The 27,230-nt window shown below is 52.5% G+C and overlaps 1 protein-coding gene and 1 pseudogene across 6 annotated transcripts in view; one reads left to right on the top strand and one right to left on the bottom strand.

Annotated features, from left to right (window-relative positions):
* PXN (paxillin) overlaps nt 1–19,777 on the bottom strand; it is a 42,642-nt gene extending 22,865 nt beyond the window's left edge. For 3 of the 6 annotated variants that reach the window (XM_043439083.1, XM_043439092.1, XM_043439101.1), the window contains exon 1: nt 19,603–19,777. In XM_043439083.1, coding sequence (XP_043295018.1) covers nt 19,603–19,615 — 13 coding nt within the window. In that variant the 5' untranslated portion in view covers nt 19,616–19,777. The remainder of the gene's footprint in view (nt 1–19,602) is intronic. The other 3 variants (XM_043439133.1, XM_043439141.1, XM_043439151.1) reach the window with 3 other exon arrangements.
* LOC122440725 lies at nt 19,614–23,215 on the top strand (annotated as a pseudogene).
* Nucleotides 23,216–27,230: the final 4,015 nt, after the last annotated feature.

The raw sequence follows: 27,230 nt of genomic DNA, 5'->3' as shown, positions 1-27,230 counted from the left end.
ACACTCTTGTTTCCCTAGAAGTGTCTGTGCCATCCAGCCCTGGTTTTCCCAGTCTCACCAATTTGGAAGCCATCTGCTTGGTTTGGGGCAAGACAAAATTCTCTGGCCAGCTGACCGCCTGTTGGCACCTCCCTAGAAAGGGAGGAGCCCCGGGTCTTGTCCCAGTCCCTCCAGCGTCACTGATCTACAGAGGAGAGATGCCTCCAGCCACCGCCCTGAGAAGGGCAAGGCAGATTTCTCTGGAAGCCCAGATCCCTGTCCACTCTCTGCACTGGGAAACCCGCCTCTTCCTGGATGGGGAGGGAGCGGATGGAGGCCGCTAACCAGAGTCACACTGTGAAACCGCAAGAGTGAAAAAAGAGGGAAAGACTTTGCTGAGGGTCCTTCTCAGGGAGGGAGGGACCCCTGTGGACTGTTGGTCTCGCTTGCAGGGCTCACAAGTAGGGACATCAAGGAACAGAGGAGGAGGACGGGGAGGGAAGACCCTGTAGTCCACCAGCAAGAAACTCCAGAGCGGAGGCAGGCAGCCAAGCAGACGACAGGTCTCACGGGAGAATTATCAGGGCCGTCTGTGCCCCGGAGATCATGAAACAGACAGGGTCCAAGGGCTCTGCTTGGCTTGGCGAGGCTGGCCTCCCTCCATCACGCCCAGCTGGTGACATCAGGAGATGAATGGCAGGGGAGGATCCATCTCAGCCCTGGTTTGGATTTTAGTGGAGGAGACATCTGGGGCTCTGGAAACCCAAAACCCAGCAGAGCCAGGACAGGTGGCAAGAGCAGGCACCAACCGTAATGCCCCGAAACATTACGCAGGAAGCCCCCAAACATCCTCACACCAGAGTATTCCAGAAGTTTGTGTGGAAGTCAGAGACTCTCTTTTGGGGATGACGGTGCAGGGAGACCATTTCTATCATTCATTCCGCAGGATGCTAGGTTCTGCAGTTTGCGGAGAACGCTTTCTTATTCTGAGGGGGCCAAGGAGAAGGGCCACCCAAGGCGGAGCAGGGGGCAGCCCAAGCCAGGACCACTGGATCTCTCACTGCGCACTCAGCCCAGCGGGGTGCTGTGCACTGCGTGTGGGTGTGGGTGTGTGTGTGTGTGTGTGTGTGTTGAGGGGGCGGTGTTGGCTGCACACAGCTGCCCTGGACGAGGCTGGTCTATACTTGCAGAGAATGCACAGGACAAGAACTGCTGTGCCCCTGCCCCTGAACAACTGCACAGGAGACTGGGGAGCCTTGCGGTTAACTAGGCCACCCTCGATCTGGACAGAACTGCCCGCTGGGGCTGCTGCCTCTGCTCCTGTCCACCACTGTCCAGAAAGGAAGTGGTCACCCAGGAAGGCGGCGCGTTGATCAAGCACAGCCACTCCTGTCCTCTTTAACACCGCCTGTTTCTCCTTTCCAAAAGTGCGGGTCTCCGCATGGTTACCAGAGGAGAAAGCGGGAGAGGGATAAGTCTGGGGTGAACAGATCCACACCACTATAATATAAAAGGGGTTAAAAAGGGCCCCCTGGAGAAGGGAATGGCAACCCACTCCAGTACTCTTGCCTGGGAAATCCCACCGACAGAGGAGCCTGGCGGCCCACGGACTCATGGGGTCGCAACGAGACGGACACGATGACCGACTCGGCACCCGCTATATGGTACAGGGGAACTATGTTCAGTATCTTGCAATAACCTATCCTGGAAACGAATCTGAAAAAGAGTATATAACTAAATCACTGTGCTATATACCTGAAATGCTGTAAAGCAACCACACCTCAATCAAAAAAGAAAAATTACACACACACAAAAAAAATAAGCACAATTCTCTGTCTGCATCCACCCCTCCTGCTGTACCCTGAACTGTGACGTCTTCCTCTGTGGAAACCCTCCCTGGCAGGAAATCGGGGTGGGGTGGGGGGGTTGCCTATAAGCAGAAGGGGTGCCTGACCCCACTCCACCGTCCCACCCCACACCCAGTTGAGACAGGAGCTGGGATGAGAGGAGTCAGCTTTCACTGGCTGTGAACAAGGACGCCTGTTTCCACGTGGAAGGGACAAACTCCAACAACCAGGCTCACAGCACAGCCCTGGTGCCCTCGGCTGACGTCCGGGTCCTCTGAGGGAAGGTCCCAGGGCCGGTGCCCCCCTGAGGGCCACTGGCAGCTCAGTGTGTGGTGGCAGACAGTGGCAGATGGGAGGAGGTGTGCGCGGCCCGGGGGCGGCTCCGGCTGGGGAGCACAGACTGATTCCACAGGGCCTTACTTGTCTGCACCCACCTATCTTTTTGGTGAAACAGGAATCATAAATAGCAAAGGGTTGGCCCAGATTATCTCACAACAGCTCTTTCAAGTCAGGAACCCTGATTCTTCTCCCTCCAGAGAAAATTCTAGAGGCAGCAGGACCAGGGGAAGGTGGGCGCCGGTTCAAGGAGGCAACAGAGAACATGGCAGAGACCACCGGCCTGAGGCATGAAGGCTGCAGCCGGCCACACAAGCCCCTGGATGTGTTTGTGCTTGTTTTCCTTTCACTGTGGGATCTTAGTGCCCTGAGCAGGGATTGAACCCATGCTGCCTGCGGTGGAAACACAGAGCCCCAAACACTGGACCGCCAGGGAAGTCTGCTTGTGCTTTTTAAAGAAATCTGAGTTAGTCTTAAGAAACTGAGAGGTTTCACACAAAAGCCAGAATGTGTCTGGCTTCCCAGGAGGGGTCACAAGAGCTAGCAGTTCATGTCTACTTTCCTGCAGAGCCACCAGTGGCTGTCTCTTGAAATCTAGCACCCTTCCTTTCTGGCCTACTCCACTTATTCATAACACCCACTGGCCTCAGCGAGTATGTGAGTTTGCCACAAGAAGGCAGTGTGAGTTTTGTAGCTGAGCAACTGCGGTTGTAATCCTGGCTCTGTCGCTTGCTGGCACCGCACCTCTTTGAGCTCAGTCCCCACATCTGTGGACTGGGTCTGAAAACAGCCTCTAACACCACAGGGGGGAGGGGGGTTCCCCAGAACTCGCCTCCTCCTGCCCTTCCATCCCTCTCCCTGGGAGCTGCCTCACCTTCACCTCTGGTGGCCCTGACAAGTGTCTAGAAACACCACGCTGGGCACAGAGGTGACAGAAGTACAGTGTCTGGGGACTTCCCTGGTGGCCCAGCGGTTAAGACTCCGTGCTTCCACCGCAGGGGGCGCAGGTTCGATCTCTGGTCGGGGAGCTGAGGTTCTGCACGCTGGGCGGAACACAGTGTCTGACCCCACAGAGCGCTAAGGAGTGGGGGACCGGCATAACGGGGCCAAGGGAGGGAGCAGGCTTTTTCCTTCCCAGGCAGGAACAGGGAGGAAGAGAGGCAGAGGGGAGCCGCAGCCAGGCAGACAGGCAAGAGCACGCAAGTCCCAGCTTGGGGAAAGAGGGGAGCAGGAGGTGCTGTGGAGTCTGGACCTACCAGGGAACGACAGGACCAGGCTTGTGTTGGTGCATCAGCGGGTGCAGGGAGCCCCGAGGGAGGCGGGGTGCGCCCGAGGCTGCCTGGGAGCCTCAATGCTCTAAATAAAACTAGGCGAAATCCAGGCGACCTGGTAACTGAGCGGCTGTGAGGAGAGGAGAGAGAACAGGATGCCTCCCACGTTTGTTTCCTGCAGGCGGACAGGCCAGCCGCCAGATGAGAAGGGCAGGTGGGAGGAGGGGCAGGGCCGTGGGGAGGAAGGCGCACAGCAGGGTCGGGGTGACAGGGGCAGGCGACAACCTAGGACAGGCAGGGCCCCAGGTCTTTCCTTTCCCCTGGCCAAGCCGCCTCTGAATCTCTCCGGGGCCCAGGAAGCAGAGGTTTGGGGACGGGGCACGCCTGTGTGCTCTGGCCGGGTGTGGGAAGGCCATGCACTGCATGCAGCCGGCTCGGGGAATTCTCGGGGTGCTCACCCCTCCCTCGGCCTGCTCCCCAGGGCCCAAGTCCAGCCCTGGGATCCAAATAAAAGCCAGCTCCATCCCCACAGTGGCTCCCCTCCGGAAGAGGGGCCAGATCCGGCGTGTTATCACAGGAACCAGGTCCTTCCTGTCACACAAGCACTTGGGCTCACTGCTGGGGCCGGCGGGCCCGGGACACTGAAATCTCAGCCCGGGAAAGAATTCTGCCCCAACAGAGGCTCTACACCTGACTGGGGGTCCCAGAGACCGGCTCCATTCCAACTGCCATGCTGAGTCCACCCAAAAAGTCATTCCACCGAAGAAGCAAAGGTTAGAGGCTGTCAGTGGTGGCCTCGTGGCTCAAAGCTGAGTTTGATGAGCCTGTAAGATCCAACTGGATGACAAACGGTGCCAAAGCAGAGCCCATGAATTCATCGTCACACACACAAAGCCTCCTCCTCTGGGCCTCTGCACTCGTAGCACCAGCCGCCTAGACCACCCTCCTGTCTTCTTTACCAGGATAAATCCCCTGAGACTCCTCAAGACTTCAGTTTCCTCTTCTGCAACCCGAGGATAAAGAGGATCCGCCCTGCCTACCTAAACAAAAAGGAATGCATGGTTTTCATGCTGGGGAGGGGGGTGCCTCTTTTGTAAGAGCTTCCGAAATCTTAGTGTGGGAAATAAGCATTTGGGGGGATAAGGGGATCCCAGCTTTTTCATTTTCCCCCTTGTACACAAAACAAAGTAGAAATAATATAGATTAAAACTTCAAAAGTAGTTAATGAGTAGAACATGGAGGCACAAAAATATCCAGAGAGGAAGCAAGCCTATTTACAATGAGGAAGCACACACAAATTAAGGTAGTCTGTCGTTTTCATATGAAACGTTAAAAAAGAAAGTCAAACATATGCTTCATGGGTGACGCTGTTGAAAGAGAGAAAACAACGCTTATTCAGGGATGGCTACCCCACAAGGTACAAGTTTTACAGCACTTCTGTAAGAGATTCCCATATCTTATTATAGAAATCCTTGTGATTTACATAAACGACGAAAGTTTGAGGCTTTCCTAAAAGTCAAGACTCCAGCTAAAAAAAACACACATTAGGGACTTCCACGATGGTCCAACGGTTAGCACTCTGTGCTTCCAGGGCAGGGGGCACCAGTTCGATCTCTGGTCGGGGAACTAAGATCCCACATGGCACAGCCAAAAAATAAAAACAGCAATGAGAATGATGAAATGTTTTTTTAAAAGAAATACAAAATAAGGAAATAAATAAACCACATCAAATAGTCAGTTTAGGGTACCATTTCCTCCAAGAAGCCCTCCATGACTACATCCCAGCACAGAATTCCAAGCCCCTCTCCTTTGAGTTCCCAAAGCACCGTGCACATCCCCTACGGGAGCACGAATCAGACCGGCAGAAGCTGTCGGCCAGAGTGCCTCGGTCCCACCAGTCTGTGACAGTTTACCAGTCTATCGAGGGCAGGCGGACTGTCTCCACCCATCTTCACCTCCGTGCCTCCAGCAGAGCCATGCCAAGCCCCCGTCCATCACCAAGACCTGCTCACCCCCGCAGTCCATGCCACTCCTGGCTTCGGGTGAGCGCTCACGACCAGCCAAGCACAACAGCAGCGGCGGGGGTGGGGACAAGAGCAGCAGGACCCCAGCCCTTCCTCCCCTTCCATCCCAAGAAATCTCCCTCTACTGGGATCTAGTTACCACCACCCCTCCCCAACCGGCCCCACTCCTGCCCTTTAAAGAAAAAAAGAAAAGAAAGAACAAAATCAAAGGAGCACCGCACAGGACTCTGTGGCCTGAGCAGAGCAGCCCCTGGTGGGTACTTAAGGCTTCAGCTCACTGTGTGGCCAGTCTGGCTTCCTCTGTGGGTGGGGGAGGGCAGGTCAGGGAGGGGGTGCTGGCCGGCGGAAGCGAGGCAGCTGGCCTGGGGGGAAGCTGGTACCCGGGGCAGCCCGGCCCTGGGGCGGGTGGCCACTTTCACTTGGCGCTGGAGGGCGGGGAGGAACAGGGTGGCCCGCAGCCTCGGTGTCCTGCGGACCTGCTCCTGTCTGTCACACCTCTTCCCGGGGGACAGGGGAGGCAGGAACGTGCTGATTTTCTGACCCCTGGGCCACTGGAATGTGTTAGCAACACCAGCCACGGGGCTCTGTAGCTGGGGCAGCTGAGAGCATCATTGATTATCAGCACCCAGGCGCGGATGAGACAGCCAAAAAGGCACGCAGGGATTAGCGATGCAGACGGAAGCCTCACAGGCAGGGGCGACTTGCCAGCGAAAGAGAGCGGATGGCAAGTTTTTGGAAGAGAAACTGAAAGAGAGGGGAGGGGGGAAAGATACGGTTTTGCAAATATTTTTGTTAATTTCTTTGGACTTAATATACTCAACGAATCCAAAAGGAGGCAAGAAAAGAAAAAAGAATTCATAAAAATAGTAGAGGGACGTCCCTGGTGGCTCAGTGGTAAAGAATCCGCCTCCCGACGCAGGAGACATGAGGTTGATCCCTGACCCGGGAAGATTCCACATGACGCAGGGCAGTGCACCACGAGTATTGAGCCCGCGCTCTACAGCCCAAGAGCCACAGCTTCTGAAGCCCACGAGACTTCAGTAGTGCCTGTGCTCAGCAACAAGAAGCCACCGCAACGAGAAGCTCACGAATCGCAACTGGAGAGCGAGCCCCAGCTTGCTGCAACTAGAGAAAAGCCCACACAGCAACGAAGACCCAGCACAGCCAAAAACTGACAAAATAAACAAATGCTAAAAAACAAATAACAAGAACAAACGGTAGAAACACAAAATAAGTAGCAAGATGGCAGACTTACACCCAATCAAGTGAATAATTACTTTAAATGTTAGAAGGTCTATACGTTTCCAATTAAAAAGTAGAGATTGTCAGACTGGATAAAAATGCAAGATTCGAAATAGGATATTTATAAGAAACACTTTAGAAAGACACAGTTAAACAGTTCCTACCAGTCTAAGAAGTATAAAATGATGGGGGAAAAGATACCACACTCACACTAGTATCAAGAAAGTTGGAGTGGTTCCATTAATACCAGACAACATGGACTTCCAGACAGGAATATTATTAGAGATAAAGACCCTCCGTGATGATAAAAGGTCAATTTGTCATGAACATTTAATAGTCCTAAACACACATACATCCAATAACTGAGCTTCAAACTAGATGAAGCTAAAATCAACAGAAATAAAAAGATAAATCCACAATCATAGCTGGAGAATTCAACTCTCTATTAGGAAAATAACCCAAAGGACTTCCCTGGTGGTCCAGTGGCTAAGGCTCTGTGCTCCGGAGATGCAGGGGGCTCAGGTTCAATCCCTAATCAGGGAACTAGATCCCACATGCCGCAACTAAGACAGCAAATAAATAAATTTTTTAAAAAGGGTATGTGGACTCCTTTGGTGATGATGAAAATGTTCTGAACTGGACAGAGACAATGACTGCACAACTTGTACGAAATGTACTAAATACCATTGAACTGTATACTTTAAAGTGGCTAATTTTATGTTATGTGATTTTCACCTGGGCTTTTAAAAAAAATGAAGGTATGTATATTACATGCATGCCTACATATTTATAAATATATAGGAGATGGGTGGGTAAGATACACACCGAACTGTTAACAAGTTATCCCTGGAGCAGGGAGGAAGGAAGGACTTTCACTTCTGTACCTTCCTCTTTTTTTGTTTTTACAATAAGTATGTATCTTCTCTGACATAAGAACTTTTACAAAGTAACAGTATCAGACACATAATGATATTAGAAAGATCTCTAGAAAAGAGACAAGAAAAAAAAACAAGGCCTGAGGCCACACTGTGGCAACTGTGTGGTTCTAGAAAGAAGACTAGGACCCCAGACATACCCCCAAAAATGGGCTAGAGAGGGGGAAAAAAACAAAACAAAACACAGCCTTGTTCTGCTACTAAGTGTCCTAGGCAAGTGCTTTCTCCTTGGAGAATTTCAGTCTGTCACTCTGTAAAAACAGGTGGGCTGAACCTCATAAGTCATTTTCCAACGTTTCTATGTTCTTATTTTTAAATTTTTGAAAAACCACAAAACCCCTTTTGCAATTGCAGCCTCCGATGGAAGCTCAATATATAAACAAAGTGAGCAGCTCCGAGGGAAGAAGTGATGGGCAGAAAGCCCCAACCACAGGAGTGGGTGACATCCAAAGGCCCCTTCCACTCTAGAAGTGTAGGAGTCTAAGAAAGACTGAATCGGCCCAGAACCACAGGGAAGGGAGTGGCCACTGGTCACGCCCAGTAGAACATTTGGAAGAAAAACTTTCATAGGCAGTAGAAGCAGCGAGAAGAGAAAGGGCAGAGCCGGGACAAAGCCCAAGCTGGTGAAAAAAAAGCTGCTACCACCAACACCATCAACAGCCCAGGACCACACAGCCCAGCGTCCCCCAGAGGCAGATGAGCTGTGACAGCCCTGGGCCCACGCCTCTGCCCGAGGTCAGGCCAACAGATAGCAGCTGGTTCCAGGCCCGTGCTCCCGCTGCACTAAGGGTGCAAACAGGATGTTTGGGGACAGATGACCACAAGGGATCACAGGGAGCATGACCACCACCTCCAGGTGACCCTCCTCTTCATTCCCAGCTTGCTTGTGGCGTCAGCACACCAGGCCAAAAACAAACAAAAAAAGACTTCTGGTGCAGCTGTCCAGACAGGGTAGGGGCGAGGATTCTTGGGAAGTTCAAGACACGGCAGAAGAAACCACCTGAGGGGTTGAGACAGGGAGAAAGCAAGGCCACAGCTCTTGCAACAGCTCCCTCGCCCTCAGGATGTAGCTAAGCTGGTGCTCCGCCAGATGGTGAGAAAACCACACGTCCACTTGTGGGAACAGAGGACTTTCCAGGATGAGCATCAGGTGACCAAGTGAGCAGGGGGGTGGGGGCACCAGGTCAGGTCCCTGAGGCCCGAGGGTCGTTTTCCAGGTGCTGTGGCTGCTCCTCCTTCACACCCGCCCCAGAGGGGCCAGCCCGATTTGGCTGTCCTACAGCTCAACCGTGCTGAGAACCAACCCAGGCCAGCCAGCAGGGCCGGGCGTCCACGGGACAAATGGTAAACCTGGAGGAAGCCAAGCGCAGGCTGTGTGGGACACGCCCATTTCCACCCGAAGAAGAAGAGTAATATTCCTGGAAACAGAGAGCGAGGAAGAAGCCTCGCCAGGACTCTCTGAGCCGCTCCACACCCCAGATGCGGGGGGACCCGGGATCCAACATAGCAACTGCCCCTAAAAGGGTAGAAAGGCAGGCAGGGGGCAGTCCAGGAACTAAGCCCACTCCACTGACAAAAGCCACAGTTTCCAGCCCAGAAACTCTCCTGTTCTACTGTTCCTAGGAGCCTCACTGGCCTGGACCCATCCTGGGAGGCCTTGGAGATGCTACTGAGCATCCTTCATGGCCTGCCTTGGCCAGCGTAAGGCCCGCAAGTTCTGGGAGGAGCCCAGGGCTGGCCTCAGAGCGGCTCTCAAATTCTTGCCTTACATGAGCAATCAAACAAACCAAGCCACCAAACAACCTCCTCCCCACCGCTTTCTCCTCAAAGCCACCAAAGAGGCTCGGGGAAGTGAGACGTCATATAACCAAAACCCAGCCTAACGCCACCAGCACTAGCACTGACCATGTCATTTGCAGAGCCCCAAACATGCGTCAGTCACCCCATGGGGCCACGAACGGTCCTCCGATCACACTGCCGAGGGAGTCAACAGAACTCAGGGTGCCTCCTCCAGGCCCTGGCTGAATGGCTGTCCAGGGCTCTGAATGCCACCTCAAGGCCACAGCGGACACAGGTAGCAGACAGCAGGCTGTGAAAGCAGGTGGGAAAGTGACAGAGAGAGCCGAACCCTGTCCTGCCCCAGCGACCCATGACTAGATTATTCCAGGGATGAAAAAGAATCATCGTTACCATTTACTGAGCACTTTACCGCATTTCAGGAAATGCACCTGTTTCACAGATGAGGGGACTGATGCTCAGGGTGTCAGGTGACCTGTCCAGGTCACGCAGTTGGCAAGTGGCAGCAGGGATACAGAGCGGGGACACGAGGGGCTGATGGGGGACCCTGCGTTCTGCCCCGGGGCTCCGGGTGGCCTCCCCACCTGCTTGAAACCCAGAGGGCTTCATGCTCAGATTCTCCAGCAGAGGCAGTGTTTTGATGGAGGATCAGCATCTTGGTGGGGGTCCACAGTTCAAACCCATTTCATCATCGACCACCGTTAAATACTTAATAGGGTAGGGCTTCCCTGGCGGTCCAGTGGTTAAGGAAGGTTTCGCCTTCCAGGGCAGGCAGCGTGGGTTTCAACCCCTGGTCGGAGAGCTCAGATCCCACATGCTTCGTGGCCAAAGGACCAAAACATAAAACAGAAGCGATATTGTAACAAATTCAATGAAAATTTTAAAAATGGCTCACATAACAACAAAAAAAACTTAGAAAAAAAACAACTTATTAGGCAACCACAGAGAGAACCGAGCCACATTTGGAGGTCAGGGATGCTTGAATGGCAGGTGAGATCCCTGTCTTCAAGGGGCTTACAGGGTAGAGGGGGAAACACAAGGGGAAAAGCCCAATGGACACAGATCTGTGAAGTTACAGGCAAGTGGGAGGGTCAAGAGGTTGGCTAGTTTCAACTGGAAAGAAAAAAAAAAAAACTTCCCTAAAAAAGTGCCTGCAACTGAGACCTTAAAGAGGGAGAAAGGAGATGGATAGGTCAGGGGGTTATTTTCTGCCACATGGACAAGGGTCCAGACCCCAGGCAGAGCTAAGTGCTTGGAGTGGTGAGAAATCAAACCTAAGTCACAGAATGGAGTTCAAGAAATCCCCTAGATTTGGCAACTGCGTGTTTGCCATAAATGGAGGGCAGGAAGACAGCATTTTTAGGGACTTCCCTGGTGGTCGAGTGATTAAGAATCTGCCTGCCAATGTAGGGGACATGGGTTTGATCCCTGGTCTAGGGAAGATCCCACATGCCGTGGGGCAACTGAGCCCGCGGGCTGCAGCTACTGAAGCGTGCATGGTAGAGCCTGCGCTCTGCAACGAGAGAAGCCACCACGGCTAGAGAAAGATCGAGAACAGCAACAAAAACTCAGAGCAGCCAGAAATAAATAAATACATTTTTTTAAAAAAGAGAGAGCATTTTCAGAACTTTTCAAAGCAGGCCTGCTGCAGGCAAGAGAGAGAGGCGCTGCAAGAGCCGGAGCTGTCGAGTTCAACCCAGCAGTGCCACGGAGGATGGGCGTCCAGTGTCACCAACTCTTGAGTTTCCAAAAGAAAAAACAGCCTATGGGTTTTGAGGTGCCATTTCCTGATACTTTCACCGCTGGTGTCTAATTCTGAATGTGTTTAAATACTATGAAGGCCGAGTGACACGGGTCTGCAGGCCACATGCAACCTCTGACTTCCCATCCCTGCCTTCAGGCTTCCAGCATTGAAAGACCAAAAAGAGAACTGGCTGGGGCACTCGAAGACCTAAGATCAAGCTCTCGCAACACTATCTGTGGTGACACTTGGGAGTGTCCCCTTCCTCTGTGCCCCGGGCTGCAGTTTAGCTTCCTCATTTGTAAAATGGGGAAACCACCGCTTACCCCAAAGGGCTTCTGTCAGAATCATCAGTGATGATGAAGCACATAAACATGTTTTCTAAACTGTAAAATGTTGCAGAAAGAGTTTAACACAGGCCAAGAGAAGGGAGGGGACGAAAACAGAGCGGACAATAGACTGAGGCGGCGAAGAGAGAGTGAGAAGGAAATGAGTTGGATCTTTGCTGGCGTGCAGACCGGAAGAATCTGGACAATAGAATCCACGTCAGGGGTGGAAATATAAATTTAGGCATCACCAGCATTCAAGTGATAAAACAGGTCACGCAAGTAGATAAACTGACCTGGATACCTAGGAGAGAAACAGGGGGCCCAGAAAAAGCCTTCACAAAAATGCACTGGTGTTCCCCCAAAAAGGGATCAGAGAAAGAGGTGGGGAAGGAGGCTGAGGGGCCACGGAGGATGGTTCTTTGGAGAATGGGGGATCTTCAGAGAAGCAGATTTAAGGAAGGGAGGGGGAAATACGGATGCTACAGAGTGGGATGCACTCTCAGCCAAAGAGCAAAACGTGGAAGAATGGCCCAGGCTGCACTGCAAACAGGACAGGGAGGAAACTAAAGAAGTCGGAGGGGCACTTCTCTTGAGGTCCGGTGGTCAAGACTCTGCTTTCCAACGCAGGGGGTGCGGGTTTGATCTCTGGTTGGGGAACTGAGGTCCCGCCTGCCACAGGGTGTGTTCAAGAAAGAAAGAAGTTAGGAAGGACAAACGGCATGGGGGGGGAGGGGGGCGGTGGAGAAACCAGAAGGAAAGCAGATTCGGGTGTATCTATGGATAGGTCACATCCAGGCATGTCGACACTGATGGGAGATGCCGGGGCGGTGGGGGGGTACCCAGGGAGTCATAGGGGGTGTCGAGGTGGGAAAAGGGGGGTGCAATGAATAACAGACGGATGTCTCGGAGGGTCTGTCGGCTGTGTGCTGAGCACTCCCACGCCCACATCACTTGGCTTCCCAACAACCCGAGAGGCAGCTTCAGGCTCAGTTTACAGCCCACGTGCTCTAAAGGGTCTTGCTGTTGTTGCAAGAGGCATCCGTTCAGCAAGGCACCCGGACTGGCGTCCAGGGGAGAGTCCGGCCAGCCAAGGATCCCTGCACTGAAGGGAGAGGAGATCCCCGGAGGCCTCCGCCCACCTTGCTCATGCTCACCCCAGGCTCCAATCTCTTCCCAATCGGCCTCCTCGAGTGTGTGACTCGCTCTCCCCAATGAGAGAACAGAACAGAACATGGCTGTTTCTGCCAAGCGCGTTCTGAATAAGCTGCATTCCATTTCATTAAAACAATTACCTGAGTCCCAGCCAAGAATTACATAAAGCTTCCTTCCAGCACCACCCCTCCCCATCCCCCCCACCCCGCCCATAAAAAACACGTCATTCTGCTCCTCGAACAGACGGTCAGGTTGGACACACGGCTCTGAGACCTCCCTAGGACGACCCTGTGATCAGGACCCAACAGCCAGCCTCAGAGTCCTTGCTTGGGGATGGACAGACAGACGTGAGGCTCAGAGAAGACCCTCGTGTGAGGCCCTCACCTGAGGAGGGCTGACGGGCTGCTAAATGCTTCTAGTGGGCACCAGGGGCCCTCTAAGCCAAGGGGGCCACCGGTGTGGGAATTCGGCTGCTTCTCCCACAAAGATGGGGGGCCCGGTGGACAGGCTTTGGAGTCGGCAGAAACCAAGACAGGAGGGACCTGGGAGTGGGGATACCAGGAGTGGGAGCCTCAAGTCTGGAGAACCGAATGGCTAAGCGGGGCTGCAAGCAAGAGCCTGGGGCCACTCCGGCCTCCGCTGCCCACAGGCTAGTGGTGTTCCTTTGGCCACAGATTTCTCGTGATGTGAAGCGAAAGGCATGTCATCCCTTCCCCCCAGGCTCCAGCTGCCCAGAGGCAGCTCTCTGCATCCCACCCAGGCCACCCGTTCCCAACTCCCACCGGAGCCCGGCATCTTGCTTGCCTGGACCATGATCCGGTTCACATCGCCACATTCAGAATAGCCCCAGAGGCTCCCTCCACACCAGCAATGCTCATTGTCTCTGCCGGGCCCTGTCCTCTTTCCTGCACGGGTCAGTGTGTGCCCCCATCCCTGGTGGCATCACCAGTCACTCCCATGCCAGGCCCGCCTGGCTCCTGTCTCTACCCACCGGTCTTTCCACCACCTGCGTCGGAGTTACGGGAGGTCAAGAGTCACTCGGCTCAATCACAGATAGGCAACTGATGCCCATCCCTGATGGAATGACTCGAAGCCCGCTGTGGAAAAGCAAGGTTTTCTCACCTTTTCTACCCCAACTTTTTATCATGCAAATGTCTAAACACACAGAGAAACTGAAAGACCCCTGCAGTGAGCACCCACATACGCTCTAGCTCTACCTAGATTCAGTCACGGTTGATGTTTTGCCATTTTTTTGTACACACATGCACAAGTTTCCCCTCTTTTCCTCTTTACATATACACACAGTATATACACATCCTCCCTACGTTTTCTACTACATCATTTAAAACTGAGTTGCAGACATGGTGATACTTCACTCCCAAATACTTTCGCCTGCACCTAACAATAACAATGTTCTCCCGTAAAACCACAATACCACAATCACAGGAGAAATAAGCATTAAGAGGCCATCTTTAAGGGGAAACTTGGCCACTGGGGCTCTGCTGGGCCTGGCCAACCACACGTTCTGCCTGCCTCTGGCCCAGCACCCACGGCCTCCCCTGAGCCCCACTGGTTAGGCCATCAGTCCGTTAATTGGGAGACTTCTCTGGTCGAGAATGAACGCTTGAGGCCAAATGCGAGGCTCCTAACAGGACCTGAAAAGGCAAAATAGACCTGAGAGGCCATGGGGCTCCAGGCCTATCCCAGGTCAGGAGATGATCTCTGGACACTTATTTATGTTACTTCATTATTTTTATTTTGGTCACACTGTGAGGCATGCAGGTTCTTAGTTCCCTGGCCAGGAATAGAACCTGTGGCCCTGCAGTGGAAGCTTGGAGTCCCACTCACTGGACCATCAGGAAAGTCCCCCGGCCACCACTTTTAAGCTGTTGGTTTGTCAAGATTTCTGGGAAAATTAAACTTCCTAATGCTTTCTCTTTCTCTCTCCCTCTCACAGGATATCCTCAGTTCTCCACCTGAAGGGTTTCTGAGGACTTCTTCCTCTGGCAATGGGCTGGGTCCAAGTGGGAGCCAGGTGCAAACACCTGAACAAAGACAGGAGAGTTTACGGAGTTGGGGGTCACAGAGGGCTTCTGACTCTAACCCCAAAGAGTAGGAGAGGGAGCCCGGAGCCTGCGCCGGTTCTCAGCACCAGCTGTGCTGTAAGCTCGCAGCTCTGTCTTGAGGCTAACCAGTGAGTGGACAGGCAACCGGTGGACAGATAGAAGGGAGGTCCTCCGATGGGCAGGAGACCCTGCCAAAAGTGCCTGGCCTCCTATCCTCAGCACGGCATCCTCGAGAAAGAACCAACGAGAAGGGAGAGGCCGCAGAGAACAGGAAAGGACGGCGTGAGACTGAACAGAAAACGAGGGGACACCCCTGGCAGTCCAGCGGTTAAGACTCCACACACACCTCTACTGCAGGGGACACGGGCTCAATTCCTGAACTAAGATTCCCGCGAGCCGTGTGGTGATGGCCAAAACAAAAGAGAGAAGAGACTGGGGGTATGGGAAAGGCGGAGAAAGATTTTTAGCATCCTAGAAACAGAAAGCTATCAAACCAACAAGCAAACCAGATCCAATCCAGTGTCAAGAACAGACGTGGAAAATGGGTCACAAGATTTAAATCCAAGCCATGCCACTCGCGAGTTAAAGAACTTGGGCAAGTGGGCTCACCCTATCTGTGCCTCCATTTTATCATCTGTAAAATGGGTGGTAGTAATAGTAACAGAAACTGCGCCTCATAGGGCCAACACAATTCAAAGAGACCACGCGGGTAAGGTGCCCAGCCCAGGGCTCGCACATAGTAAGTGCTCAATAAACATTACGGAAAGGGTTCTGCAAACACCGTAAAAAGTGAAAGTGTTCTACAGACAGCTGTGATCACGAATGAAGGCACTGAGACCAGGACAACCCAGGGGAGGGCTGGGATGAGAAGGAAGTGGAAGAGAGTTTTTCCAGTCTCTGCCCTGGGAATGAGAGAAAGGCCTCAGGGAAGCTTTGGGAAGTCAGTCCCCTCAGGCATGAGGATCCTGGGATGCTCCCTCGGGGGGACTCAAACCCACAGTGGCAGGGCTCTGGCCCACAGCAGCCCGAACCCCTCCCCACCACGCTCTGGCTGCCCAGCGGTAAGGGCACCTGCTGAAGAACCAGACCCACCAGGGTCTGAGTGTCCGCTCCACACCTCACTAGCGCACAGCCTAGGAGGAGATCTGGGGCTGACGCAGGGCCCCCAAGGAGCACACCACCACCCCACAGGCCACCCCTGCCACAGGCCCAGCAGCTGGGTGCCCTTGACCCTGCCCTAACACACAGAGGCACCACAGATGGGCGAGCCCAAAGTCCAGACTTTCCATGGAAACAGAGAGGCTCCGTAGCCTGGAATGCCCCAGGCAATTCCCCTGTTCCCCAGTACTCCCCCCAAGGACAATGAGGCACTGTGTTCCAGAGGGTCAAGACTGCTGAGAAGCTGCAAGGAGACAGGTCCAGATCCCAGAGGCAACTGGGCATTGCCAACAGCTGGCTGCTCCCCCTGCGAGGGGTGGGAACGGCAAAGCTATCGAGGCCTGAACCAGCCTACCCACTGCGACTGGACGATGGCCCCAAGGGCAGAAGTTTAAAAGGTACCTAGCAATTACTCAGCAGGCCGCATGGCTCATTCCCCTGGTTGATTACCAAGCACTCACTAACTCATTAGCCCCCCACCCCCACCCTGTGGGGCTCAGCCGTAAAGAATCTTCCTGCAGTGCAGGAGAGGGCAGTTCGATCCCTGGGTGGGGAAGATCCCCTGGAGGCGGGCATGGCCTGGAGAATCCCCATGGACAGAGCAGCCTGGTGGACTGTGGTCCATGGGGCTGGAAAGAGTCGGACATGACTGAGCACGCACACACACACGTACTACCTTATTATGAAGATGACCAGGTCTGGAAGTGGATCGACCTGGGTTACAATCCCAACACCCCCACTGAACTTTTCTGACTCAGATTTCTGCATCCGTCAAGCGCAGATTAAACACCTCCCTCCCGGAATCGCTGTGATGATACCAAAGAGTGCTGAGTAGGATGCCTGGCTCCTATCAAACGCAAGTGATCACTGTTAGCCCCCAGCTGTGGTCACGGTCCCCATCCCCCCACCCCCCAAGCACGCTAAAAAACGTGGAGGGGAGGGCAGAACATGATCAGAGTGCCTCTGTGTGTTGTGAGAGCTCTGTCCAGGAAACTCCAGCCAGAACTGGAACACACAGAACTCCCAGCCAAACCAGCATCTAAACAGTAATGAGGAAAGCCACCAGCAACCACCCCGGAGCACAAAGCAGACAGAACACCCAGGGAAGGGCCGGACTCTCTGGGTGTACTTACGGTTTTCTGCCCAAAGAGCTATAACTTTGTAACTTATTAAACAACACATGGTGAGTTTGTCACTAACAGCTACAAGGAGGGGAGGGCGCCCCAGTTTTTTTTTCTTTTAGACCAAAAAATAAAAAACAAAGTCACAGCACAGACTCTGACCCCTCTAGACTTGCCACAGGTCAGACTCTTCTGTTTTAGGGACCAAGAGACTCACAGCTGACAGCACTCTCAGGAGAAAAATAAAAACAAGCGGCTTGGCCTCTGGGTCCAGCCTAACTGCGGAAAACAGCTGACGGGCAGGGTGCTGAGCAGCCATCCAGACAGCTGATGGGGGTTGAGAGCAGAGGCGAATTCCTCTCTCCTCCTGCACGCCCCATTCCGCCCACCCCAGGCTCCAGTCGGTCAGCCAGGCGTGGCTGGCCCCCTGGGAGCTTAGGCCAAGGAAGCCAGGCAGCCCAGATTCAGACAACTGAGGAGCCTGTGGGGGGAGGCAGGAGAAGTAGTTACAGGTGGCAGCCATCACCTCTCTGAGACCCCCTCGTCTCGAAGAAAGGCCTCGTGGTGCACAGAGCTGCAGATGTAGGAGAGAGGGACTGAGTTTCCAATCATGATGTCGTCATCTTACGACTGTGCAACCTTGGGCCAGCGAATCAACCTCTCTTAGCCTCAGTTTTCTCCATTTGTAAAGGCCAGCAGTTCTGATAGCAGGGACCCTTAAGGGGCTCCTTGAAAAGAGTTGCTGTGAAGATAGGACAGTTGAGGTACGGGGAAATACTCCAGGAACAGCAAATCTAAATTTCTACAATCTGCTCTGCCAGGACACTTTCTTTCCTTTCAGAGACAACTCAGTTTCCTGGCCCTAAATGGAAGACTGTCAGAGGACAGGAATTCCGAGCTTCAACAGGGAACTCTACAAAGACTTTCTCAGTCCTTCAAACAGCACGGGGCCTGTCTGGAAGCAATGGAACCCACACCAGCATTTCAGAAACTGTGACTCTGCTTGTGAGTTCCCACAGGGAAAGCATTGAAACTTTCAGATCCTGATTCGAAAAATATCCCCCAGCCTCCTTTCAGTTCGGTTATTTTTATGCAAAAAAAAAAAAAAAATACCTGCCTGGAAGCCATGCCAACCTTGAGTGTGCTGGAAATATGGGTGCCAAGCCTGACCCAAAGGCAGAACTATGCTTGGCAGCCATTGTACTCTGCAAAACCGGCAGGACTGCACACTCTCCTCAGCTCCAGGATCTTGGGGGTCAGGGGGTTGGGGAGGCACCCTGATCCCCAAAGGAAGCTTCTGGGAAGCAGTCACGCCCCAATCCTCCTCCCTGTTCCCTTGGAAGTCCAGTGCCTACAAATAACCAGTCTTAATTTAGTGCCCTGTGCGGCTCAGGGGATGCCCATCAGTCCTGTCTGATGAATCCACCCCTAAGAGCTTGAGACAGAGAAAGCATCAGTGGTCACACAAGCCACCCACAGTCCATAGAGGGAAGACAAGGCTCCTACAGAGAAGAAACTTTCCTCCCCCTCCTCAACTCCCTGGCTCAGAGGCCTCCCAGCTCCAGGCGTGAAGGGGAGGGAGGGAGAGTGAATCCTCCCACTCCAGGGTTCACAGTGCTCAAGGCATTCCTAGAACCCTGGCACCAACGCCCCTGGGTTTAGCATCTGGTTCCAGAAGATACTTTCTCCTGCCCAAACTCCAGATCAAGGCTGGACTGAAGAAAAATAGTTTGGGAGCTCCAGTCACATGAAAACAGTAAAACTCTGTTCTGGGCATCCTATCCTCCTTACCTGTGTGGCTTCCCGCAAGGTACTACCAGCCTGGACAAGTTCAGAGATGGCCACACCTCGGGGGCCCACTTCCCACCTCATTCCCCTGGCAGACACCAGTCTGTCTCCCCAGCTTACGCTTCTAGGATGAGGCTGGTCCACTGAGCGGCCAGGGCAGGGAAATGGACCCAGGGCCTTAGTGGGGCAGAAAGGAGCCTTGTCTTTGTGGGGATGTGGTCATGGAGGCTCATCCCTAACCTGTCAATCTGACCTGTGAAATGTAGACTCGGAGGGACTACCCCTGAGGTGCCGGATGTCCATCCGTGAAGTGGGGGTGGTCCTCCAGGGGCTGGAAGCAGGCCCCGGCTGCGCGATCAGGCAGCTGATCCCCAAATTGGGTGTTCCAACTGTGCGATGGGGGTGGGGGAGCCCTGTGTGAAGTGAGGGTCCCGCAGCGGGGGAGGTGGTCAGGTCCCGGCAGTGGGGGTCCGTCCCTGAGGCGGACCAGGCGGGTCCCTGACGAGCAAGCAGGTCCCTGAGGCTGAGCTGGGATATGGGGGTGGATCCCCGAGGTCGGAGGGTCCGGAGGTGGGGCTGTCCTCGAGGCGAAGGGGTGGCGGCTGTGAGCACGGCGGCTGGCCTGGCCTGGGACTCAGGCCCAGCCCGGGATCCGGTCCTGCCTAGCCGGGGCTAGCCGGAACCAGAGCCGGGACCCGGGCCGCAGCGGGTGGGATTCAGCCCGCCGCTCGCGCGCTCGCTCGCGCCCGCCCCGGCCCGGGGCCCGGAGCCGCGCGCCCCTCTCTGCCTCCTCCCTCAGCCCCTCCAGTCACTCACCGAGGTCGTCCATGGCTGGGGGGCCGCGGGCGCCGGGAGCCGGCTCGGCGTCGCGCTCGCTGCCCGTCCCCTGGCCGCTCCTCGCCGCCGCGCAACTTTTCCGCCGCGAGCCTCGGCCCGGAACGGAACGCGCCGCCGCCGCCGCGCGCGCCCGCGCCCGCCGTACGGCCCGCCCCCGCGAGAACGCGCGCCCCGCCCCCGCCGCGCGCTCCGCCCTTGGGCGCCCCCGCGAAGCTGCTGGTCCCGCCCCGTGCGCACTCTGGCCACGCCCCCTCCGCCGACCGGCGAGAGCGCGCCCAGCCGGGGCGGCGAGCGCCGCAGGGCGGGGCGGCGGCGCCGCCTTGCGGCCAAGTCGGCAGGTGGGAGGCTCCCGGGTTTCGAGCCCTCTGTCAGTCTTTCGGTCCCCGGGTCGCATGCCTGACTGTCTGGCTAACATATGCATCCACCTATCTTGACGTCTCACAATCTCACCTGTGTCTGTCCGTCCATCGGTCACTCACTTATCACGCCGCTGTCCACTGGAGAGTCAGATTTGTCCGCCCGTCCATCTACGTCCATCTTCCAGTAAGTTGCCACCCCACCAAAGAAGACCCTGAGTTAGTACCAGGTAAGGCTGATGCTGAAGCTGAAACTCCAATACTTTGGCCACCTCATGCGAAGAGTTGACTCATTGGAAAAGACCCTGATGCTGGGAGGGATTGGGGGCAGGAGGAGAAGGGGACGGCAGAGGATGAGATGGCTGGATGGCATCATCGACTCGATGGACATGAGTTTGAGTAAACTCCGGGAGTTGGTGATGGACAGGGAGGCCTGGCGTGCTGAGATTCATGGGGTCGCAAAGAGTCGGAGACGATTCAGCGACTGAACTGAACTGAACTGAAGGCTGGGGAGGTTTGAAGGACCTTTCCTGGGGTCGCCCTCTGGATCCGTGGCAGTGCAATCTCTCAGCCCAGCCTTTGAGGCCAGATTCAATATTTTCAAGGTTTGTTGTTGTTTAGTCACTAAGGCTTATCTGACTCTTTGCGACCCCATGGACTATAGCTCGCCAGGCTCCTCTGCCCATAGAATTCTCCAGGCAAGAATACTGGAATGGGGCCATTTCCTTCTCCAGGGGAATCTTCCCGACCCAGGGATCAAGCCCACTCTCTGGGGTCTTCTTCATTGGATTGTTGACTGCTGAACTACCCAGGGAAGCCCATTTTCAAGGTTATATATTCTTTAATCTTACACATATCCATCCTCCCTAGAAGGAGACTTTTCCAAAATTCTGGGCAGAGCAAAAAGGACCCCACCTTAGACCCTAAGGGAAAAAGTACAAGGAGGTTACACCAAGTGCTGGGCACGGTTTCCTGAAACACCCCACTGCCACCCCAGGCCCCAGAGGGGCTTTGCTCTCACAGACTCAGAAATCATGTGATAGCACCACCTGCCGTGGTTTTTTTTTTTTCCCCACCTGCCATTTATTGAGTGCCAGCTCTATCAATAGAATGAACAGGCTGTAAGCTGGGTGCTTCTGTGCTTTCTTGCATTTAATTCTGACCACAAACCTAGGAAATGACCACTAGTATCCCCTTTTTCAGTTGAAAAAGTTAAAACCAGAGAGATTGAGTTACCCAAGGTCACGGAGCTGATAAGCGGGACTGAGATCTGAACCTGGGAAGACCTAACTAAGGCCTCTGTAGGACACCAGCTACTCTGCCAGGTGAAACTATTGTCCTTAGACCAATCCCACAGCATACACGTGTCCCTGTTACAAAGGTCTTAAACCACCCCCCCCACCTTTTCTTTAAGGTGGATCAACTATTTTTTAAATATCTATTTATTTATTTGGCTGTGTTGGGTCTTAGTTGTGTCATGTGGGATCTTTCGTTGTGGCACTCAGGCTCTCTAGTTGGAGTGCACAGGCTTAGTTGTTCCCTGGCATGTGGGATCCTAGTTCCCCAACCAGGGATCAAACCTGAGTTCCTTGCATTGCAAGGTGGATTCTGACCATTGAACCACTGGGGAAGTCTCTCAAACCTTTCTTTTCAAAGCAATACTCCCTGAAAAGAAAAACACCAATTAAGCTGGCAATTATGCCTTTGGTGGGTGAAGTTCTAAGGATGGGCTTCCCTGGTGGCTCAGTCGGGAAAAAAATCTGTCTGCAATGCAAGAAGTGGGATTGATATATGGGTCAGGAAGGTCCCCTGGAGAAGCGAATGACTACTCACTTCAGTATTCTTGCCTGGAGACTCCCATGGACAGAGGAGCCCAGCGGGCTACAGTCCATGGGGTTGCAAAGAGTCAGGCATGACTGAGTGACTAAGCACATCAACTGGAATGTTCTAAAGAGAACTGAGGCTTTGTGGTTCAGTGCTGTGACCTTGGACACTCAGTCCCTTACCTGGGATTTCCTCCCCGCGGGGACTCCCATCCCCGAGCCATCAGACTTGGTTAATTCAAACCAGGTTTTCTCATACTTCCTCAAGATGAACTGATGTTGCCTCTCCTCACTGCCCAGACTGGGGTCCATATGGCATCGTTTTGGGTTCCCATCGTAACTTAAAGGGAAACTTGAACCATATCCAGAGCCCTTGATGTCCTGCAAATAAGGAGGAAACTGTCCTCAAATTCCTTGCATCAGAAACTCACTTGTGTGTGTGTGTGATCAGTCACTCAGTCATGCCCAACTGTTTGTGACTGCATGGAGCTCGCCAGGCTCCTCTGTCCATGGAATTTTCTAGCAAGAATACTGGAGCGGGTTGCATTTCCTCCTCCAGGGGATCTTCCTGATCCAGGGATCTTACTCCCATCTCTTGCTTCTCCTGCATTGCAGGCAGACTTCTTTACCACTGAGCCACCAAGGAAGGGAAACCCACTTAGGTGGCACCAACTTTAACTTTCAAATGAAACAGCATGTCTACAAAAGGAAAAGTCATGACATCTACATCACAAATCTGAAGAGAACCTTGCAGAAGCTTCTGTTGGCAGCACATGCCATCGTTGTCATTGAAAACCCAGTGGACACCAGTGTCATTTCCTCCGAGAATACTGGCCTGTGGGCTGTGCTGAAGTTTGCTGCTGCCACTGGAGTCGTTCCTATTGCTGGCCGCTTCTCTCTTGGAACCTTCACTAACCAGATCTAGGCAGCCTTCCAGGAGCCAAGGCTTCTGGTGGTTACTAATCACAGGGCTGACCACCAGCCTCTCACAGAAGTCTCTTCACCTGCCTTCCATTGATCTATGTGACACAGACTCTCCTCTGTGCTCTGGGCCCAGCCATCCCGTGTGATAACAAGGGAGCTCACTCAGTGGGTCTGATGTGGTGGGTGCTCGCCCTAGAAGTTCTGCGCATGCGTGACACCATCTCCTGGGAACACCCTGGAAGGTTATGCCCCATCTTTCCTTCTACGGAGATGCTGAAAGGGATTGAAAAGGAAGAGTGGGCAGCAGCTGAGAAGGCTGTGACCAAGGAGGCATTTCAGGGTGAATGGAGTGCTCCAGCTCCTGAGCCCACCGATGCTCAACCTGAGGTGGTGGGCTGGTCCAGAGGTGGGCAGGAGCTCTCTGGGCCTCTTCTGCAGTTCCCCACTGAAGACTGGTCTGCAGCTCCCACCACTCAGGCCACTGAATGAGTAGGAACAACCACTGTGGTTGTTGAGGAACAACCACAACAGTCTTAAGCTGTTCTACAAACTTTTTTTATTTTTTTATTTTTGGCTGCACTGGGTCTTAGTTGCAGCACACAGAATCTTTAGTTATGGCATGTAAATGCTTAGTTGCAGCATGTAGGGCCTAGTTCCCCAACCAGGGATCAAACCCGGGACCCCTGCATTGGGAGCACAGAGTCTTAGTCACTGGACCACCAGGTGGGGGGTGGGGAAGTCTCCACAAACTCTTTAAGTGGAGATAGGTTGATGGAAAATAAACAGTCTCTAAAAGAAAAAAAGAAGAACTGACATTGACAGGACACTGATGGACAGTGCTGCCAAAACTGAATTCAGAGTCTGCACGATGAGAAAAGAACCTCCAAGAAGGTGGATGCACCGTGGGACCACTCCATGGCCGAGATTGCTGAGGGCCCTCTAGTCCATGGAATGTCTGTCTCTTCGTCTGTGTTGTTCTTTCCACGTTCATGGCTCTGGATGGCTCTTCCTGTCCCAGCCCACAGGCCCCTCTGCTCAGCAATGTAGGGTAGAGGTTAAGTACACAGCTCACTGGACTAAGAAAGACCCAGTTCCAGCTATCTTCCTTGATGGTGGTGAATCTCAGTCCATTTTGCTCTTTGCACCTGTTTCCTCCTCTGCAGAAAGTAGATAAATAATAGCTACCTGTCAGAGTCATCATAGGATCAAACAAGATACTACACACTTACACCTCAGTCTATCCCTGGTCATCAACAAGCACTGTCTAACTCAGGCCTAGGTATGCCATCTCAGTTGCTCAGTGGTGTCCAACTCTTCGCGATCCCATAGACTGTAGCCCACCGGGCTCCTATGTCCATAGGATTTTCCAGGCAAGAATACTGGACTGGGTTGCCATTTCCTACTCCAGGGAACTCAGGGCTTATCCCCTAGAAACAAAATGCAATGTATGCAATTAAAAATTTTCTAGTAGCTGCATTGAAAAAGATCAAAAGAAACAGTTAAAATGAATCTTAGTATATTTTATCTAATCCGGTCTATCCTAAATGTTACCATTTCAACTTGTAATCAATATAAAAATATCAGTTAGATAGCTCACCTTTTTTTTAGTAGGAAGTCTCTGAAATCGCATTTGCATGTTACGCTTACGCATTTCATTTCCAGTAGCCACAGTCCTCGGACTCAAGAGCCTCATGTGGGCTAGTGGCTACCACCCTGGACGGCACAGATTTAAATGTTAGCTGGCATCATTATTTGGGGGAGTGGGGAGATTTCAACCTAAAAGCCATTTTCTCAGAAAACCATTCCTTGGCCTGGTAGACTGTGTCAAGGCTCCTGTGATTATGACCTGTTTTTAGCACTCTTCGTAATTGTACAGTTGACTCGGAAAACACTGGTTTGAACTGCACAGGTCCACTAATAAGCAGGTGTTTTGTTTTGTTTTTTTTTTTATGGCTGCTTAGTTTGCAGGATCTTACTTCCCCGACCAGGGATTAAACCTGTGATCTGGGCAGTGAATGCCCCGAAGAATCCTAACCACTGGACTGCCAGGGAATTAAAGTTATTACAAAGGATTTTTTGTAATAACAAAAAATTACAAAGGATTTTTTTTTTCAACAAATGTAGGTACTACAAGACCTGAGGTTAATTGAATTCGTGAATGCAGAACTGGAGACACGGGGCTGACTATGGCACTTAAGCATCTAAGGATTTTGGTATATTGGGGCTTCAGGAACCAATCATAGGTACCGAGGAACTGTAATGAAATACTTATGCACTTGCTTGCATCTGTCTCTCTCCTCCTAGATTCCAGGCTTCAGGAAGGCAAAGGCCAGGTTTGTCTCATTCACTGCTCTACCCAATGCCTGGCATAGGGCACAGGCTACAGTAAGTGTGCAATAAAAATATGTTGTCTGAATAACATCTATTAATTGAATGAATTAAATTTACCACTGCACTAATTGATGTTGGGAAGAAAGAGGGGATGGGTGTGTATGTTAGTCACTCAGTCATGTCTGACCCTTTGCGATCCCATGGACTGTAGCCCGCCAGGCCCCTCTGTCCATGGAATTTTCCAGGCAAGAATACTGGAGTGGGTTGCCATGCCTTCTTCATGGGGATCTTCCCAACCCAGGGATCGAAACTGCCTTTCCTGTGTCTCCTGCGTTGGCAGACAGGTTCTTTACTGCTGTACCACCTGGGAAGCCCAGAAAGATCCCTGTGGTGATAGTTTAGTTGCTCAGTCGTGTCTGACTCCTGTGACCCCATAGACTGTACCCCGCCAGGCTCCTCTATCCATGGGATTCTCCAGGCAAGAATATTGGAGTGGGTTGCCATTTCTTTCTCCAGGGGATCTTCCCTACCCAGGAATCAAACCCAGGTATCCTGCATTGCAGGCAGATTCCCATAATTCCCCCCAAATTAATGACCAGTTGTAGATTCTTATAGGCCATTCTTTTTCACACATATTGAGAACATTTATTGCTTAGCATGTGGGAAACACCTGTTGAGTCATTTACATTATTATCTCATTTAATCCTTGCAAAGATCCAATGGGGGATTCTATGCCTGTTTTCCAGGCCAGGAAACTGAGGCTTGCTTAGCATGTGGGAAACACCTGTTAAGCCATTTACATTATTATCTCATTTAATCCTTGCAAAGATCCAATGGGGGATTCTATGCCTGTTTTCCAGGCCAGGAAACTGAGGCTTATAAATGAAGCCACGTGCCCAAGGTCACACAGGTATGATGTGACAAAGCCGGGATTCAAACCCAGGACTGTCTGACTGCAGAGTCTAGGTCATGGCTCCTGAAGTGGGGCTTGGAGATTGTGTCACACCCCTCAGCAAGTTTCAACTTCCCCAGAAGGCTTGGACACAGTGCCTTGAGAAGGCTCTGCTATTCCTGAATTTGGGGGGAGGCCACCCCCCCACTCCCCTGGAGCAGGAAGTGGCAACCCACTTCAGTATTCTTGCCTGGAGAATCCCATGGAGAGGGGAGCCTGGTGGGCTATAGGGTCCACAGGGTTGCAAAGAGTCAGACACAACTGAAACAGCACACATGCACCCCCCACTCACTGTCCTGCTTAAAACCTTGCTGACACCAATATAAAGCCCAATGACTCCCCGGGACCTCTGACCTCATTAGAGGACCCAGTGCAAGGTATCTTCTCCTCAACTCTCCTTTCTCAGCTCCAGTCACAGGGAATGACTTTCAATTCCCCCAAGAGGTCACATCCTCCTGGCTCCAGACCCCTGCTGATAACTTGGCTGAAATGCATCTTGCCCTCTTTCTCCTGGTTAACTTCTCTCTTCCCTCATTTCACAGCTCAACCACCCCCTCCTCCAGGAAACCTTCCCTGACCACCACACAGGCTTGGATAATTGATCCTACAACACCCACCAAACTACATAACTCTATGTCAGGCACTACAGAGAGCCTTTTCCCTATATGATCTCATTTAACACCCACAAAATCTCTACAGCACTGGCATGTCAGAATGATCTGGAAAGCTTTTAAAAAAAAATTTTTTTTTTTTTTTTTTTTGGCCCAGAACTAACACTCAGAAATTCTGATTGAAAAAAAAGAAAAAAGAAATTCTGATTGAGTTGACCCAGAATGCAGCCTGGGCACCAGGATTTGTTAAAAGTTCCCCAGATGAAATTTTAAATGCTCAGCCAGGGTGGAGACCTGCTGGCTTCTGAGAGAGACGTGGCCTTTTTCAGCCAGGAAAGCTGAGGCACAGAGAACTTTCCTGGCCTTTTTCAGCCAGGAAAGCTGAGGCACAGAGAACTTAAGTAAGCAACCTAAGGTCACGCAGCTAATGAATGGTGGAGCAAGGATTTTATATATATTTATTTGTTTATTTGCTATATATATTTATTTGTTATATTTATATATTTTATATATATTTGTTTGTTTTTGGCTGTGCTGAGTGTTGTTGTGCAAGCTTTTTTCTACTTGTGGTGAGCCGGGGCTTCTCTCTAGTTGTAGTGTACTCACTGAG

Source organism: Cervus canadensis, chromosome 1 (genome assembly GCF_019320065.1).
Source record: "Cervus canadensis isolate Bull #8, Minnesota chromosome 1, ASM1932006v1, whole genome shotgun sequence".
Lineage (NCBI taxonomy): Eukaryota > Metazoa > Chordata > Mammalia > Artiodactyla > Cervidae > Cervus > Cervus canadensis.
Note: the sequence above shows the minus strand (reverse complement) of the source record. Positions and strands in the feature narration are given on the sequence as shown.